The sequence below is a fragment of the Abramis brama genome (assembly GCF_963993115.1).
Source record: "Abramis brama genome assembly, chromosome: 2".
NCBI classification, from domain to species: domain Eukaryota; kingdom Metazoa; phylum Chordata; class Actinopteri; order Cypriniformes; family Leuciscidae; genus Abramis; species Abramis brama.
This window is the reverse complement of record NC_139964.1, coordinates 40437841-40450830: the sequence shown is the minus strand read 5'-3', so window position 1 is coordinate 40450830 and position 12990 is coordinate 40437841. Positions and strand designations below refer to the sequence as shown.

Below are 12990 nucleotides of genomic sequence, written 5' to 3'. Positions count from 1 at the left end.
ATTACATCTAGCCTAACTTATGAATATTGAGGGTGTTCCTTACAGGAGATGCAGACCAAATACTTTCTGTTTATGTGCCATGTTTTAAATAAGCAAGCCGGACTTTCCTAGCCTTGAAAGAACCGCGGGACGGCACAGACAGCACAGAGTGGAAACGAACACCCTCTAGTGCTGATGAGCTGGTCTTCCGTCTAGATCCTCAAAACTCACTTGGGCTTTTCACCTCAGGATCGCGTTTCGCGCGCCCGAGACTGAAAGCGTCGTAGAAGCTCTCGTTCCAACCAGGACTGTCTGTGTGCGCGAGACTGATTCGACAAGTTTATGCGCGTGATACTCGCCAGGCTCGTGTCGACGGCACGTAGAGTCAAGAAGAGACGCGCGTATTAACGTTTAGAGAAGGGGAAAGCCCGTTAATGGATATTGACGACTGGAGAACATAACTAGTCTATCGTTATTTCAAGTGTTGACAACCAGACATCGTTAGTGATAACTTATCTCACAGCCTCTATCCTATTTAATGGGTAAATTCTGTAAGTTTTTCAAGTGCTGCTGGTAGTTGTGCGTAATGGGCTGGCATTTCTGTCGCTCTGTGTCCGCGTTTTCGCGATGCGGGGAACGAGGCGGCTGACGCGCACAATCGTGTACAATAGTTAAATGAATTTTATTACTGGATATTTTGTCGTGGACTATTTTCTTTAGAAACTCTCACCGACTTACGTCCACAACTGGATACAAAAAAATGACTTTTCAAAGATTTTTCTTCGTGTTTGCTTTACCGGGATTGATGTTGTCGGACCCCGGCCATCCAAACCAAGGTGAGTTATAATGAACAGGTTGATAATATCTTAGCATAATGCCTATTCATATGCATAGTGTGTATGTGTATGTTTATTGTGCGTATTGTGTGCAAAGGAGATGCTAAAATCGCATTCAGCCTTTCAATTTGACCAGGATATTTATTAGGCTAATGACACTTGTACCCAATTCAGAACATTGCACTTTGTTTTGGTTTTCAGCTCAGTGCTGGAAAGATTATAAACGCACTGTTCACTGCCGTTCTCTAGTTCTGCAGGCTTATATGCTCAGCATCACTCAAACTGGGTACCCATAAGATAGGGAAGACCGGGGAATGGTGTAACACATTCAACGCCTAAAACTCAGTGTGTTTTGCGCTCTCAAACATTGACTGGAAATTCCCACATTTGTCATATTAAAGTAGGTTATACATTAACAACTAAATCAAGGTCAAGTACAAAGAGTGCTCTTGACACTATTCCTGAGTGGGTTATACTAATTGAAAACATAGGAATTTTAAATTCTATTTATGAATTTGTGCAAATAAAATGTATTGGATCTAAAATGCACCTCCAACCTGCTTTTAGACATTTCATTATTCAAAACTGCAAACAAAGGCCTATAAGAAACATTTTTACTTCAATACTAACAGCAAATAAAACTGCAACCAATACAGAAATACATAAAAATCTTATGCTAACAATTCTAAAACAGTTTGTGAGTGCATGTTAGTCACTCTCACAACTGTGACGCTGTCTCGTTTTGTGCAATCTTTGTGCTTCTAGTAGAAATACAATGAAAAGTATAGTGCTGCCTTCCTTGTCAAAAGCTTGTTTTGATGTTAGAAAAAGAGAACCTGGTGGTTCTAATGATAAACTGCCAGGAAAAAAAAGTCCAAAAAGGAGTACAACAGCTTGTTACTGGGGCAGTACATCAGTCTGAAATGTATTTAGTATCTTAAAGGGTTAGTTCACCCAAAAATGAAAATTATGTCAGTAATTACTCACCCTCATGTTGTTCCAACCCCGTAAGACTTTCGGAACACAAATTAAGATATTTTTGTCTCACTCCTCCATAGGCTTCTATGTTATTGAAACTTTTTGAACTTTTTGTTATTGAACACTTTATTCAACTATTAATTTTCTTCTTTGTAGGCCTCTGAGTTAGTTCACAGCGCAGCGCTTCTGTGTTGTACGTTGTGTTGTAAACATTGTCTTTACTAACTTTTCTTTGCCGGCAAGTTTCAATAACATAGAAGCCTATGAAGGAGTGAGTCAGCTCTCAGATTTAGTCAAAAATATCTTAATTTGTGTTCACGAAGATTCTTAATTTGTGTTCACTAAGGTCTCCACAACATGAGGGTGAGTAATTACTGACAGAATTTTCATTTTTGGGTGAACTAACCATTTAAGGGCAACTAAAGGTAAGGTTGTACTGATTTTTCTGATATTCTTTTTTTTTTCTTCTGACAGTTCATTAACATTAATTAAAATAATCACAAACAAATTTTAAACCAGACATGAAATTTAACTTCTTACCTCAAAATTGTGTTTTGTCCAGTAAATCTTTTATATGTTTACACATAAACTTCTACAATCACCTCAGGAGGGTGATGGGCATGTATAACTGTGATGTCACCCTAATTTATATTATTTATAATTAGTTAAACCGATGGTGTTACAACTCACCCTGTAATACAACACTCCTGGGTCTCACTTGTCTAAGGTACGGAACTGCAGTGATGGCAATTCCTCATTTCCCCTTCCCCCCTGCTTGTTCTCCTTACTCCTCCCTTCTGTTTACACTCGCAGTTCGCAGTGGTCATTCTAATTAGGTAAATGGCAGTATTTTGAATACGAACATTACAAGAACAAGTGACTCTTATGTTATGTCTGTGTGTTGTGAAAGAGGGAGCATATTTGTGTGGGATGTGCAGAAGATAGAAAGAGAACACTCAAACCATCTGAGTTGGCTTGCACAGCATTTAAAAACTTTTTTCCTAGTTATGAGTCATCTTATTTCTCCTGAGCTGCATGCGATGAAAAGCAGTTATTTAACAGGTCACTGTTTTCTCAGTGTAAACCATCACACATTAAACAATAGATCGATACAGTCCTTTCCAGTGTGAACCTATAAAAATGTAAATTGAGGGTTTGCTGCACACTCAAACATAAATCCCTATTTGTGATTAACACTGATGATAATATCCAATTAGTATGCATACAGAGATGGCCCTACATGACCTCGCAATATAATGCAACTGTTGTACTGCCATATGATAATAGGCTGCTATGTACTGTAGCACAAGAATCAAATGGTTTTGTATTTCGTATGCTTCTCTTTACCTCCAAAAAAAAAAAAGAAAAAAAAAAAGAAGGAACATTTTGCAGGGCATTCATTGTAGAACTCTTCAAAGCCCTTAAAAATCCATTTAAAAGAAGTCTGAATAAGCTTGTCAAGCAATCTCCCGTCTTCTCTCCTCCTCATGCTCATAGCTGAATCTCGAATGCCTCTTTGACCCCCTTGTAAAACCAGTCACTATTTAAGCGCAGGTCTGTAAAAAGCCCTGCTTAAAACCACCTTTTTGCACTGATGCTTGACGGGCTGCTCTTGCCGATCATGCTCAACTGTCATCTCAAACCAAGAAAAACTAGAAAATGGGTATTAGATCACTGTAAGATAGCAATGTTCTCAAGCCTTACTCTAATCAGTCCAGAGTGGTATTTAAGTGTTCAACAAGGGGTTTTTTTAACCTCCTTTTCCTCGTTTTTCATATATTCCTGTCAGTGGTCAAATTGTGAGCAGATAAAGTGTGCATAATCCATTTTGATGTTGGACAGTCTAAAATGGGAACAATTCGTATGACTTGTATATTGCTTTGTATAGCTTCCTGTAACAGGGTTGAACAAAATTCTGAATTTAAGAATTTTGTGTTTTAGTTCATGGCTGAATTGGAATTTATTTTTTCACAACGTTACACACAATCATTTGCCATGCCAGCAATCAAAAGTTTGTCTTCAAACAGTGTTATTTTAGTATGCTTGATGTACTGTTATTAGTCTATTAATTCACCAGTGTTTCTTTTTAGAAAGTTGCCAGCCACCGCCAGCATTTTTGATAATAAAAAAAAATGCAAGTTTCATGAAAAAAAAAGCAAAATTTTGAACAAAAAGCTGAGAAAACTGCATTTTTGTCAAAAATTACATCCGGATCGGATTCAGAACGATTATCAAAACATAGATGGTGTAGATCACTTCCATCAACACCCCCAAAGCTTCACAGTTGTTAACCCTTCCTGGGTCGACATTTCATCCGGTAACGTTAGGCAGTTTTGATTTATATGTTGTTCAATGCTGATGCTCACATTATTTTACACGTGCATAAGAAATGCTTCTATCACTTGTTTCTGATTATTTTTCACCTGTGTTTTGATCCAGAGATTCTGTACTATTTCAGAAGATGCGTAATAGCGCCCCCTACCATATAACAGTGAAAACATGGGTTGGCGTAAAATTCCATCAATGGTGGGGAAGCGTTGTGTCATAAATGTTTGAAAAGTCTGTCAATGGTGGGGAAAGAGGATGTTCAAATTAAAGCAATTTTTTTTTTTATTACTATTTGTCGTTTATCTTTTCTGTAGCTCAAACAGTAGAGCATGGCAATAGCAAATGCCAAAGTCATGGTTTCGATTCACAGGGAATGCATGAACTGATAAAATGCATACCCTGAATTGCACTGTAAGTTGCTTTGGATAAAAGCGTTTGCTAAATGCATAAAATGTAAAAACTTTAATTTTTAGTCATTTTGTTCTGTGCTTTAGTCATTTAATATATATATCATGCTATATGTCACAATTATGCTAGTTTGGACTCGTAATGTTTCGTCATTGTCTGCCTTTGTCACGGACACTAATTATGTACAGCTGTGCACTCGTCAATCACTATCATTATGACCTGCTTATATGTTCGGTTCTGTTTCAGTTCAGTGTCCGGTATCGTCTGTTGTGGATGTGTTATATGTTGCTCTGTTCCTGTTTTCGTGGATTATCGTGTGGATTTATTCAAATATTACCAAGTTACCTTCATCTTCGTGCGTGTTTATACAGCCAACCCAGTGAGAGTATAATGGTTAAACTGATAATCACAATTATTTTGCTCAACTTTTTTTTATAGATTGTTGTCATTTGGGAAAGTTCTTTTTACATTTGACCAGAACTTTTGCACTTCCACCTATAAGCACAAATCAAGAGAATGTCAACTCATATGCATGGTTTGTTTTACTAATTTACTCATCTATTTTCCTACAGTATCCCTTTAACACATTCTGTTGACTGTAAGAAATGTTGCCTACTAACTCTCATTAGAGTGTAGACTATTAGTAGACTGGTAGGGTTATGTTTAGAATAAGTTGACACGTACTTGCAAAGTTACTTATAGTCAGTAGAATGTCTTTTGCGGAACCATCACAAAAAAGAGTTAGCAGATATTAAACAGACAGTCTTCTAATACTCTAATAAGAGTTAGTTGACATGTAGTTGCAAAGTTACTTATAGTCAACAGAATATTCAAACCGGACCATCAAAATAAATTGTTACCCATTATTATTATATGAATTAACACACTCTGTACATAGTTAACTAATAATTGTTGCAAACTGGTACTACCAAAACAATATTAGTGCATTCTGGGCGTCATTACACTACATCCTTATGCATCACTTTCTGCCAGGACTTTTACGTGATTTTCCCTAATCACTGAAGTGACCTCGACGTGCGGGTTAGCGGTAGCATTAGCCATCAGGCAAGTGTTATTTAAATAAACTCCTGATGTACTTACAAACTTTCTAATGCCTCGTTTTATGAGTACAGAACCTATGTGTACTACTATAAGTTTGGTACCATTCCGGGCATTATTAGTGGGGTAATTTACGAGATACATTATAGGATCCGTTAGCGCCTGCACTAAGCCATCCGGCTGATTTCTCTAAATAAGCTCTAACTTTAATAATGTTCGACCAAGGGAAAAAAGGCTTCTGGGGGGGGGTGTTTGGCTCGAGGTCATGGTGCAAAGGACCCTAGGTTGATTTTACTCTGAACCATCCCTTTAAGCTAGACAATGATTTTCTGCTAGAGCTGTTTAGAGCAAAAACAATCTCTGTTCCATTCATTTCCTGTAAAGCTGCTTTGAAATCTGTATTGTAAAAAGCGCTATAAATGAAGGTAACTTGACTTGACTTGATAAAATGAAGCCCTACATTTTTCTTGTTTGAGAAGCCGTTTCACTCAGATACACACCATAATAGGGAAGAAAAGACTATCACAACTTCCATTTCATGCCGACTTTGTTTAAATGAATTGTGGTTAATTAATATATTGTATCTACACTCCCAGTTTCAGATTAATTCAATTAGAAATACCAGAAATATGCATATTGTAGGTGGGCCTTTAAATATTGATAGTGATGGTTCCCGCCTCCTTCTTCCCATAACATCTAACCTCGTTACATTGGTATTTATAGTGAATTTCATAATGAAGTCGTTTGACAATAGAAAGAAGGGGAGAGATGTTCATTGAAAACTGTACAACAACTTGAAATTAAGATAGTATGGTAAATTCAAATGACCAGCCATTAGAAGTAGATAATAGAAATGGCAAGGGTAATGCTGCAAATGGCAAGATGCTTTCCAGATGGGGCAATTATTGATGGTCTTATTAGAAAAAGGAGAGCGAGATGTCTTGCTGCAGCTGAATCTTTATAACTGGTGTTGACAAGATCCGCAAGCTTTATTTCAAACCAAATCAGCTGCTGAATATTTGTTGTCTCTCTCCCTCCGCTTCAGCAGGAAGAGTGAGACATCAACAGAGACACATCAGAAGTGGCAGCTAGCGCCTATGTCTGTCTGTAAAAATCTGGAGTCCCTAAAGTAGGCCACATGGAAAGGAGGAAAATATAAAAAAGAAAAGGCGGATAGAGAAAAACCTTGAGTATCTGGGCTGCCTCTATAGTTTAGATGTTTCTTTGATGTATCATGTCAGAAGATCTGGATCTTGATGTTTTTAAGCTCTATGAGTTGTTGAATGGATCCTAGTAGAACATCCCATAAAGTGACACATTTAAATGTAAAAACAAAATCTAAACCCGTTCAGAGTGAATTCAGCTTTATGATATGCATATAAATAATATTTCTTCCGATCTAAAATGATTGCAGTGAAGCAGATCTACAGGATTACCAAAGAAAGGCACCAAAGACATAAAGTTTATTGTTGGATTATAACTGAGGCTTCTCTATTTGCTGTCTGAATCAAAGAATGGAAGGGAAGATATTTTCAAATGATTAAAAGTACCAAACACTGATGTAAAGAAAAGTATTTATTAACAATTAGGGACAAGTTGGGATGTAAATATTGTTTTATTCTGGTTCCTCTTAACAAGAGTCAGTAGCTCCACTAATTTAAGCATCATACTTAATAAAAAAACGTATTAAAACGTGTTCTTAAATTTAGTGAAAAAGCAGCAACATCAGACATGGAGTCTGTAATGTTAGCTAAATGGGATATGATTAGATTGGTATGCTTGTCAATTTCTGATTTTGTTAGCAATGATGTACTATTGATTGGTCATTGATCTTCAGTCAAGGGGGAATGAATCCAGATAGCATGGTGTAGCTACTGCCATTTGTCCTTAAATAATCATGGCCATGAAGACTGATTCAGGCTATAAATCAAATCATTTTCGTATCCACTATTGGCCAATACTGACAGGGACACTAGAAACTAAAACTTTTTAAAACAAAACAACCGCTTGCTATTTAAATGTATTTTAAAATGTAATTTATTCCTGTGATGGCAAAGCTAAATTTCCAGCATCATTACTCTTGATCCTTCAGAAATCATTCCAATATGCTGATTTGGTGCTTACAAAACATTTCTTCTTTTCAGCATTTGTGCTGCTTAATATTTTTGTGGAAATCATGATACCTTTTTTCAGGAGACTTTGATGAATATAACATTCTTCTGAATACATAGAGTTAAGTGCTTTACTCAAAGTCACAATGGTGATAGTGGATGTCAATTCTCCAGATGTAATTCTCCAGTTCATGGGTCAACCCACTTAGAACTCAATTCCTGAAATATTTATATTACGACATTAAGCTCTGGACTCTTTCAGTGGCAAATCAATCAAATATGCAATGGCATACTTTTTCATAGTACTGTTGAAGTACTCTTCACTATTATCATACTTCAATAAGAATGAGTATGAGCTCATGAAGAAAAGATAATAACTTAAGAGCTTTTTATCACTGCTTGGAGATATGTTTTTTATCGTATAAAATTCAAACATCAGTCACAATAAATTAATTATATAATACTCTGGACTAGAACCAACAGTGAACTGGCTTACTAAGCTCTGACATTTAGCCCAACAATCTAAACAAACTCCTTTGAATCTTGGATCAAGGAGATAATAATGGTTGGAAAGAGAAAAAAGGTGTGTGCATGTGAGAGTGTGACAAGAAAGCAGAGATCCATGCAACTCATGTTCTCTCTTTTTTTTTCTTTGAGATGAGAGATGAAGACGAGAAAGGTGACATTTGAAATTTGAATGTCACAACCAGAGAAAAATGGCCCTTTGTTGAACGCTTGAGATAAATTGATCTGATAAGGACAGCACTGCATGCATTAGTGGTCTTTAGCCAGGCATTTAGTGTGTCTGAAACGATGTGGAGGAGTAGGAAAAGGAGGCGCAGGGGTTAAGGCTAAGATCACATTGCACAGGCAGGCCCTGGAAATGTCAAGGTGCAATTTACAAACTGATTCCAGTGACAATAGAAAGTCAATGGAGAGGCACGAGCAGGTCTGTGTGCCACAGTTCCCAAAAGAAGCTCATCTCTTCCGTCACTTACACTGTAACAAATCTTTATGTTTTATTCAGTTTTTGTAAATGTAATCTCTGAGCAAAAGGGTGAATCTATCAGATTTCTTTAAAACCAATACAAAAACGACAAAATAAAATAAGATGATTTTGATATGATGAAGAGAACAAGAAAGCAGGCAGACACACATAAATACCGCTGCTGCAGGCGGCACAAAGCCGTATCCAGCTTCTTTCTCTCTCTTTGAAGAGCCAATGAAATGTTGAAGGTATAAAGAGAGACACCTCAGAGGTTTGGCTCCACGGTGTCTATAAAATCAATAAGAGCACTCCACGCGGCAACACAAACAGGGCACTGGCCATTAACAGGCCTCTGTTACAGCACACAATTACTGTTTACATAGCACTTTTTCTCAGTCGCTGTAACACACTTTAAACTGCAGCTCCCTGGAGAAAGGAACGTAGAAGTGTATACTTTAACACAGGGCTCTGAACAAAAGAACAAAATTCGAACCTCCTCAAGAAAGTCAACTGTCTGCATCAGAATAGAGGCCAGACTAGCTAACTTTTGCAAACTTTGTTAATGAAAACTGTAAAAAAAAAAATGTTCACTGACAACCTTTTTTCCACGATCAAGATGAGACGACAATGAAATGACACCAACATCATTAAACTCTAACTGTGTCTATATCAACATACAAAATTGTTGGCGAAAAAAAAATTTTTGTTCTTGTTTTAATATAGAAAAACATACGCAATTTAGAATTATTGGAATTGCAATTAGGGATTTCACTGTTTTAGCTTTTGGGAGAAGCTTTTAAGTTTTCCCAGTTTAACACTAAGTTGTCAATACTTCGGAAAAAAAAAAAAAAAAAAAGTTGGATATACTGGCTTTCTGCCAGGACTTTTACGTTTAAGTTATACGAGATTCAACTTGATTGTTTACGTTATTTTTAATTTAATTTAGGTTGAAATGACCTGAACAGCCTATTAGATTAAAACATTTAAGAGAGCAACTGACCTTAAATAATAAAATAGCTGAAGTGGCTAATAAAATAGGAATAGAAATAGGTAATAGGTATGGGATTTTATTTTATTTTTACAGTGGATTGTTCTGGTTTTCTATTGCTGTGATGTGAGTGAAAGGTTGTCCTGGAGGACTCTGTAACGTTGTGTGGCTGCAATGATCGCACGATGCAGAAAAATCAATAACAAAGTCTTTACTTGGAATATAGGAATCAAACTCATAGAGCACTACCATACAAACATAAACAAAACTTGAACAGAGGAAACCAAGGGATTAAATACACACATATTGGTTAACAGAACTAAGAACAGATGTGTAATACAATCAGTGATGATAGAAACTAACTAGCAACCTGAAATCAGGCAAACCGGAACATGGCAAAGAATAAAAATGAAGGCAAAACAGACAAAAACAGAACTAGAACGTAACACGCCAGCAAATACGACATCAGAAGTTCATGCAAGAGAGAGGGAAAGTTATTTTGATTAAAGTTCATGAGGGCAAAAAAATATATATATTTAAAATAAATACTGCAATATTCCAACGCTCACGACCAATTCGTACGAGTGAGCACAAGGTGACTAATTCGTACAAATTCATTCATATGATTTGTCTAAACTCCAATGATGGGTAGGTTTAGGGGCGGGGCCAGGGGTTGGGCAACTTGTAAAATATGTACGATTTAGAAAAAATTGTACAAATTCGTACGAGTGAGGTCGTATGAATTCGTACGAATTAGCCACCTCATAAAATACGTACGAAATTTCCGTTAGATCGGGTTGAATATTCCATAAAAAATAAGAATAGTCTATCGTGATTTCATGGTCACTTTAATAATTTCATACTGAAATAGTTTTCTTAATGTATTAGTCTGAAATAATAAAACAAAAAATTTAATTAAATAAAAACCAACCAATCAATCAATCAATCAATCAATCAATCAATCAATCAATCAATCAATATGTCAATGGGGTCAGAAAAATAAACTTTAATTCAAAGGGAAAACAAGTTTATTTTTCTTACCTCATTTATTTGATAGTGATTATTTTATCACCAAAATTGCATATTTAAAGTTTTTTTTTCCTGTAAAAAAATGTCTTCATGCCTTAAAATAGCTTGAATGTAACTCTACACCCTTGCCTCATTTAATATACGCGGTACCATAAATATGCAAACTAGCCCAGCCTTTACTCACTCGCACCAGCTCAGAGATCCACTCGTTGATGATCACACGTTGACGTGATTGGTTACAAGGTAGTTTTAAACGTAATAAACACCAGCGATTTCAAATCACTTTTTTGAGTCTATCTTTGGTTCACTTCAGTTTTAAGTTGTAAATACTCAGCAATGGTGTTGACTTATGAATTTGCACATGGTTTGTCTTAAAGTATATTAAAAACACCACATAAGGCCAATTCACACCGCACAGACAAACGCCAACAAACAAGTTGGCCGTTGGATTTAGAATTTTATGAAAAATAACTGTCATGTTAACACTGCCCCAAAATACAGCGACAAACACTGATTGAATATGTTCAGTCAGGTGAAAACATACTCCGACCAACGCCAGCAGACGCTGAAAGGGGTAACGCACTGATCAGGCGCTTGTCTGTGTGGTGTGAATAGGCCTATAGACATATAAACAACATTAAAAACTTGATTTTTACCACAGGGGGTCTTTAAGCACAAGTTTCAGGAGCTGTATGCTCTTTATTTCAGATTAGAGTTTTTTTTAATATATTATTAATAATAATTTTTCATTTTTTTATACTTCTTTTGTCATCCTAAGGCCCCCTTGGAAGTTTGCTATAGCCCCCTAACCATTAATTAAACAATTACCAACATATTACCAATTGAAGCCTTTCACTTTTGGCTTTAAAAGAGGCTATGCAGCATTTGCAGCAAGTTTTTTGTTTGTTTGTTTGTTTTACATAAAATGTGGGAAAATACATATGTAAACTTTTCTTTTTGTTCTCTTGATACACACATTATGCACATAGCTACAGATAATGCAAAATTACCACAGTGTGAAAACAATCTTAAAGCTATGATTTTTGATTGTTCTGTACTTTTTTTGTGTGAAATGGATTCTCACTCTAAGTATTTGTTGTGGAGTTGGCTCATGCATGTACAATGTGCTAGTTTGTAGTCCCTGCTCAGTGAGATGAACATGTACCCCTGAGAGACAAATGTAGAGCCATTTTCAGCAAGGCAAGACTCTTTATCACTGTCAACCTGGGAAGAATAGGTTTAGGTTTTCTATGTTGAACAAGCAATTAACATGTCCATCATTGAGGCTCTGATGGTGGTTGTGCTACAGGAATACCAGGTACTAAATATGCCTGTGGGTTAAAGACAGTTGCTTATAAGATCATATGACCGCTCCTGTGGAGGGGGATGAGACAGGGATTGAAATATGCCCATAAATGATGGTGACTGCACATACTGTAGCTAGTTCTTGTGGAGGTCTGAGACTCACATGATCTAGGTCCCTTTTCAAAATCCCCTCTCACACAAATTATTTAATTTAATCAATATGGGTCTATATTTATTCTGTTTAAATTTTTCAGACATTAAAATACACATAAGAGTTGGCGGAGACATCTTCGTGGGCAGTGCACCAACATATAATGCCGTTGCGCTTCGGGCGACCTGAGTACGAGTCCTGGCTTTCCCGATCCCGTTCCCCCTCTCTCTCCCGCTTTGCTTACTGTCTGCTTACTGTCCTATTATAATAAAGGCAAAAATTACAAAAATCTTCTAAATCTTAAATACACATGAAAACTATCAAAAACATTTATCATTTCTAAAAATACACACTGATGTCTACGCAAGCGGCAATAATAATCAAAATAATAACTTTTCGAACTTAATATGACACCATGTGATAACATGATAACGGACATACGATGACGAGTGTGGAATGTGTGTGCCGCAAGGTGTGCAAGAACCTGCGTGGCCTGAAGATCCATCAGGCCAAGATGAAATGCGTGCAAATGGTGCAAGAGTCACAGTGCTCAGGAACTATGGCTGGTGAGACGCAGGAGGAGCAAGGCCCGGAGTCAAACCACAGGGCTCTGAACCTCCAGGTGACTCAAGCTCCAGACCCATGCAGAGCATCTGAAATTTGATGGGTTAAGTGGCCCTAAACTTACAAGGAGAAGGAGTGGCTCCAGTTTGACAAAGATGCCAATGCCATTTTAGAGGCAACTACCAAGAGTGATGCTGATCAACTCCTCCAGACAATGACTACTATTATCGTCAGCCTAGCAACTGAGAGATTTGGGCTAGAGGAGA

The 12990-nt window shown here is 36.9% G+C and overlaps 1 protein-coding gene across 3 annotated transcripts in view; it reads left to right on the top strand.

Moving 5' to 3' along the window:
- Window positions 1–233: 233 nt before the first annotated feature.
- The window catches only part of epha6 (eph receptor A6), a gene marked incomplete at its 3' end in the record, with an annotated part of 149676 nt that continues 136919 nt past the window's right edge, over window positions 234–12990 (top strand). Inside the window, exon 1 of one of the 3 annotated variants that reach the window (XM_084098968.1) lies at window positions 234–815. In XM_084098968.1, coding sequence (XP_083955094.1) covers window positions 740–815 — 76 coding nt within the window. In that variant the 5' untranslated portion in view covers window positions 234–739. The remainder of the gene's footprint in view (window positions 816–12990) is intronic. The other 2 variants (XM_084098966.1, XM_084098967.1) reach the window with 2 other exon arrangements.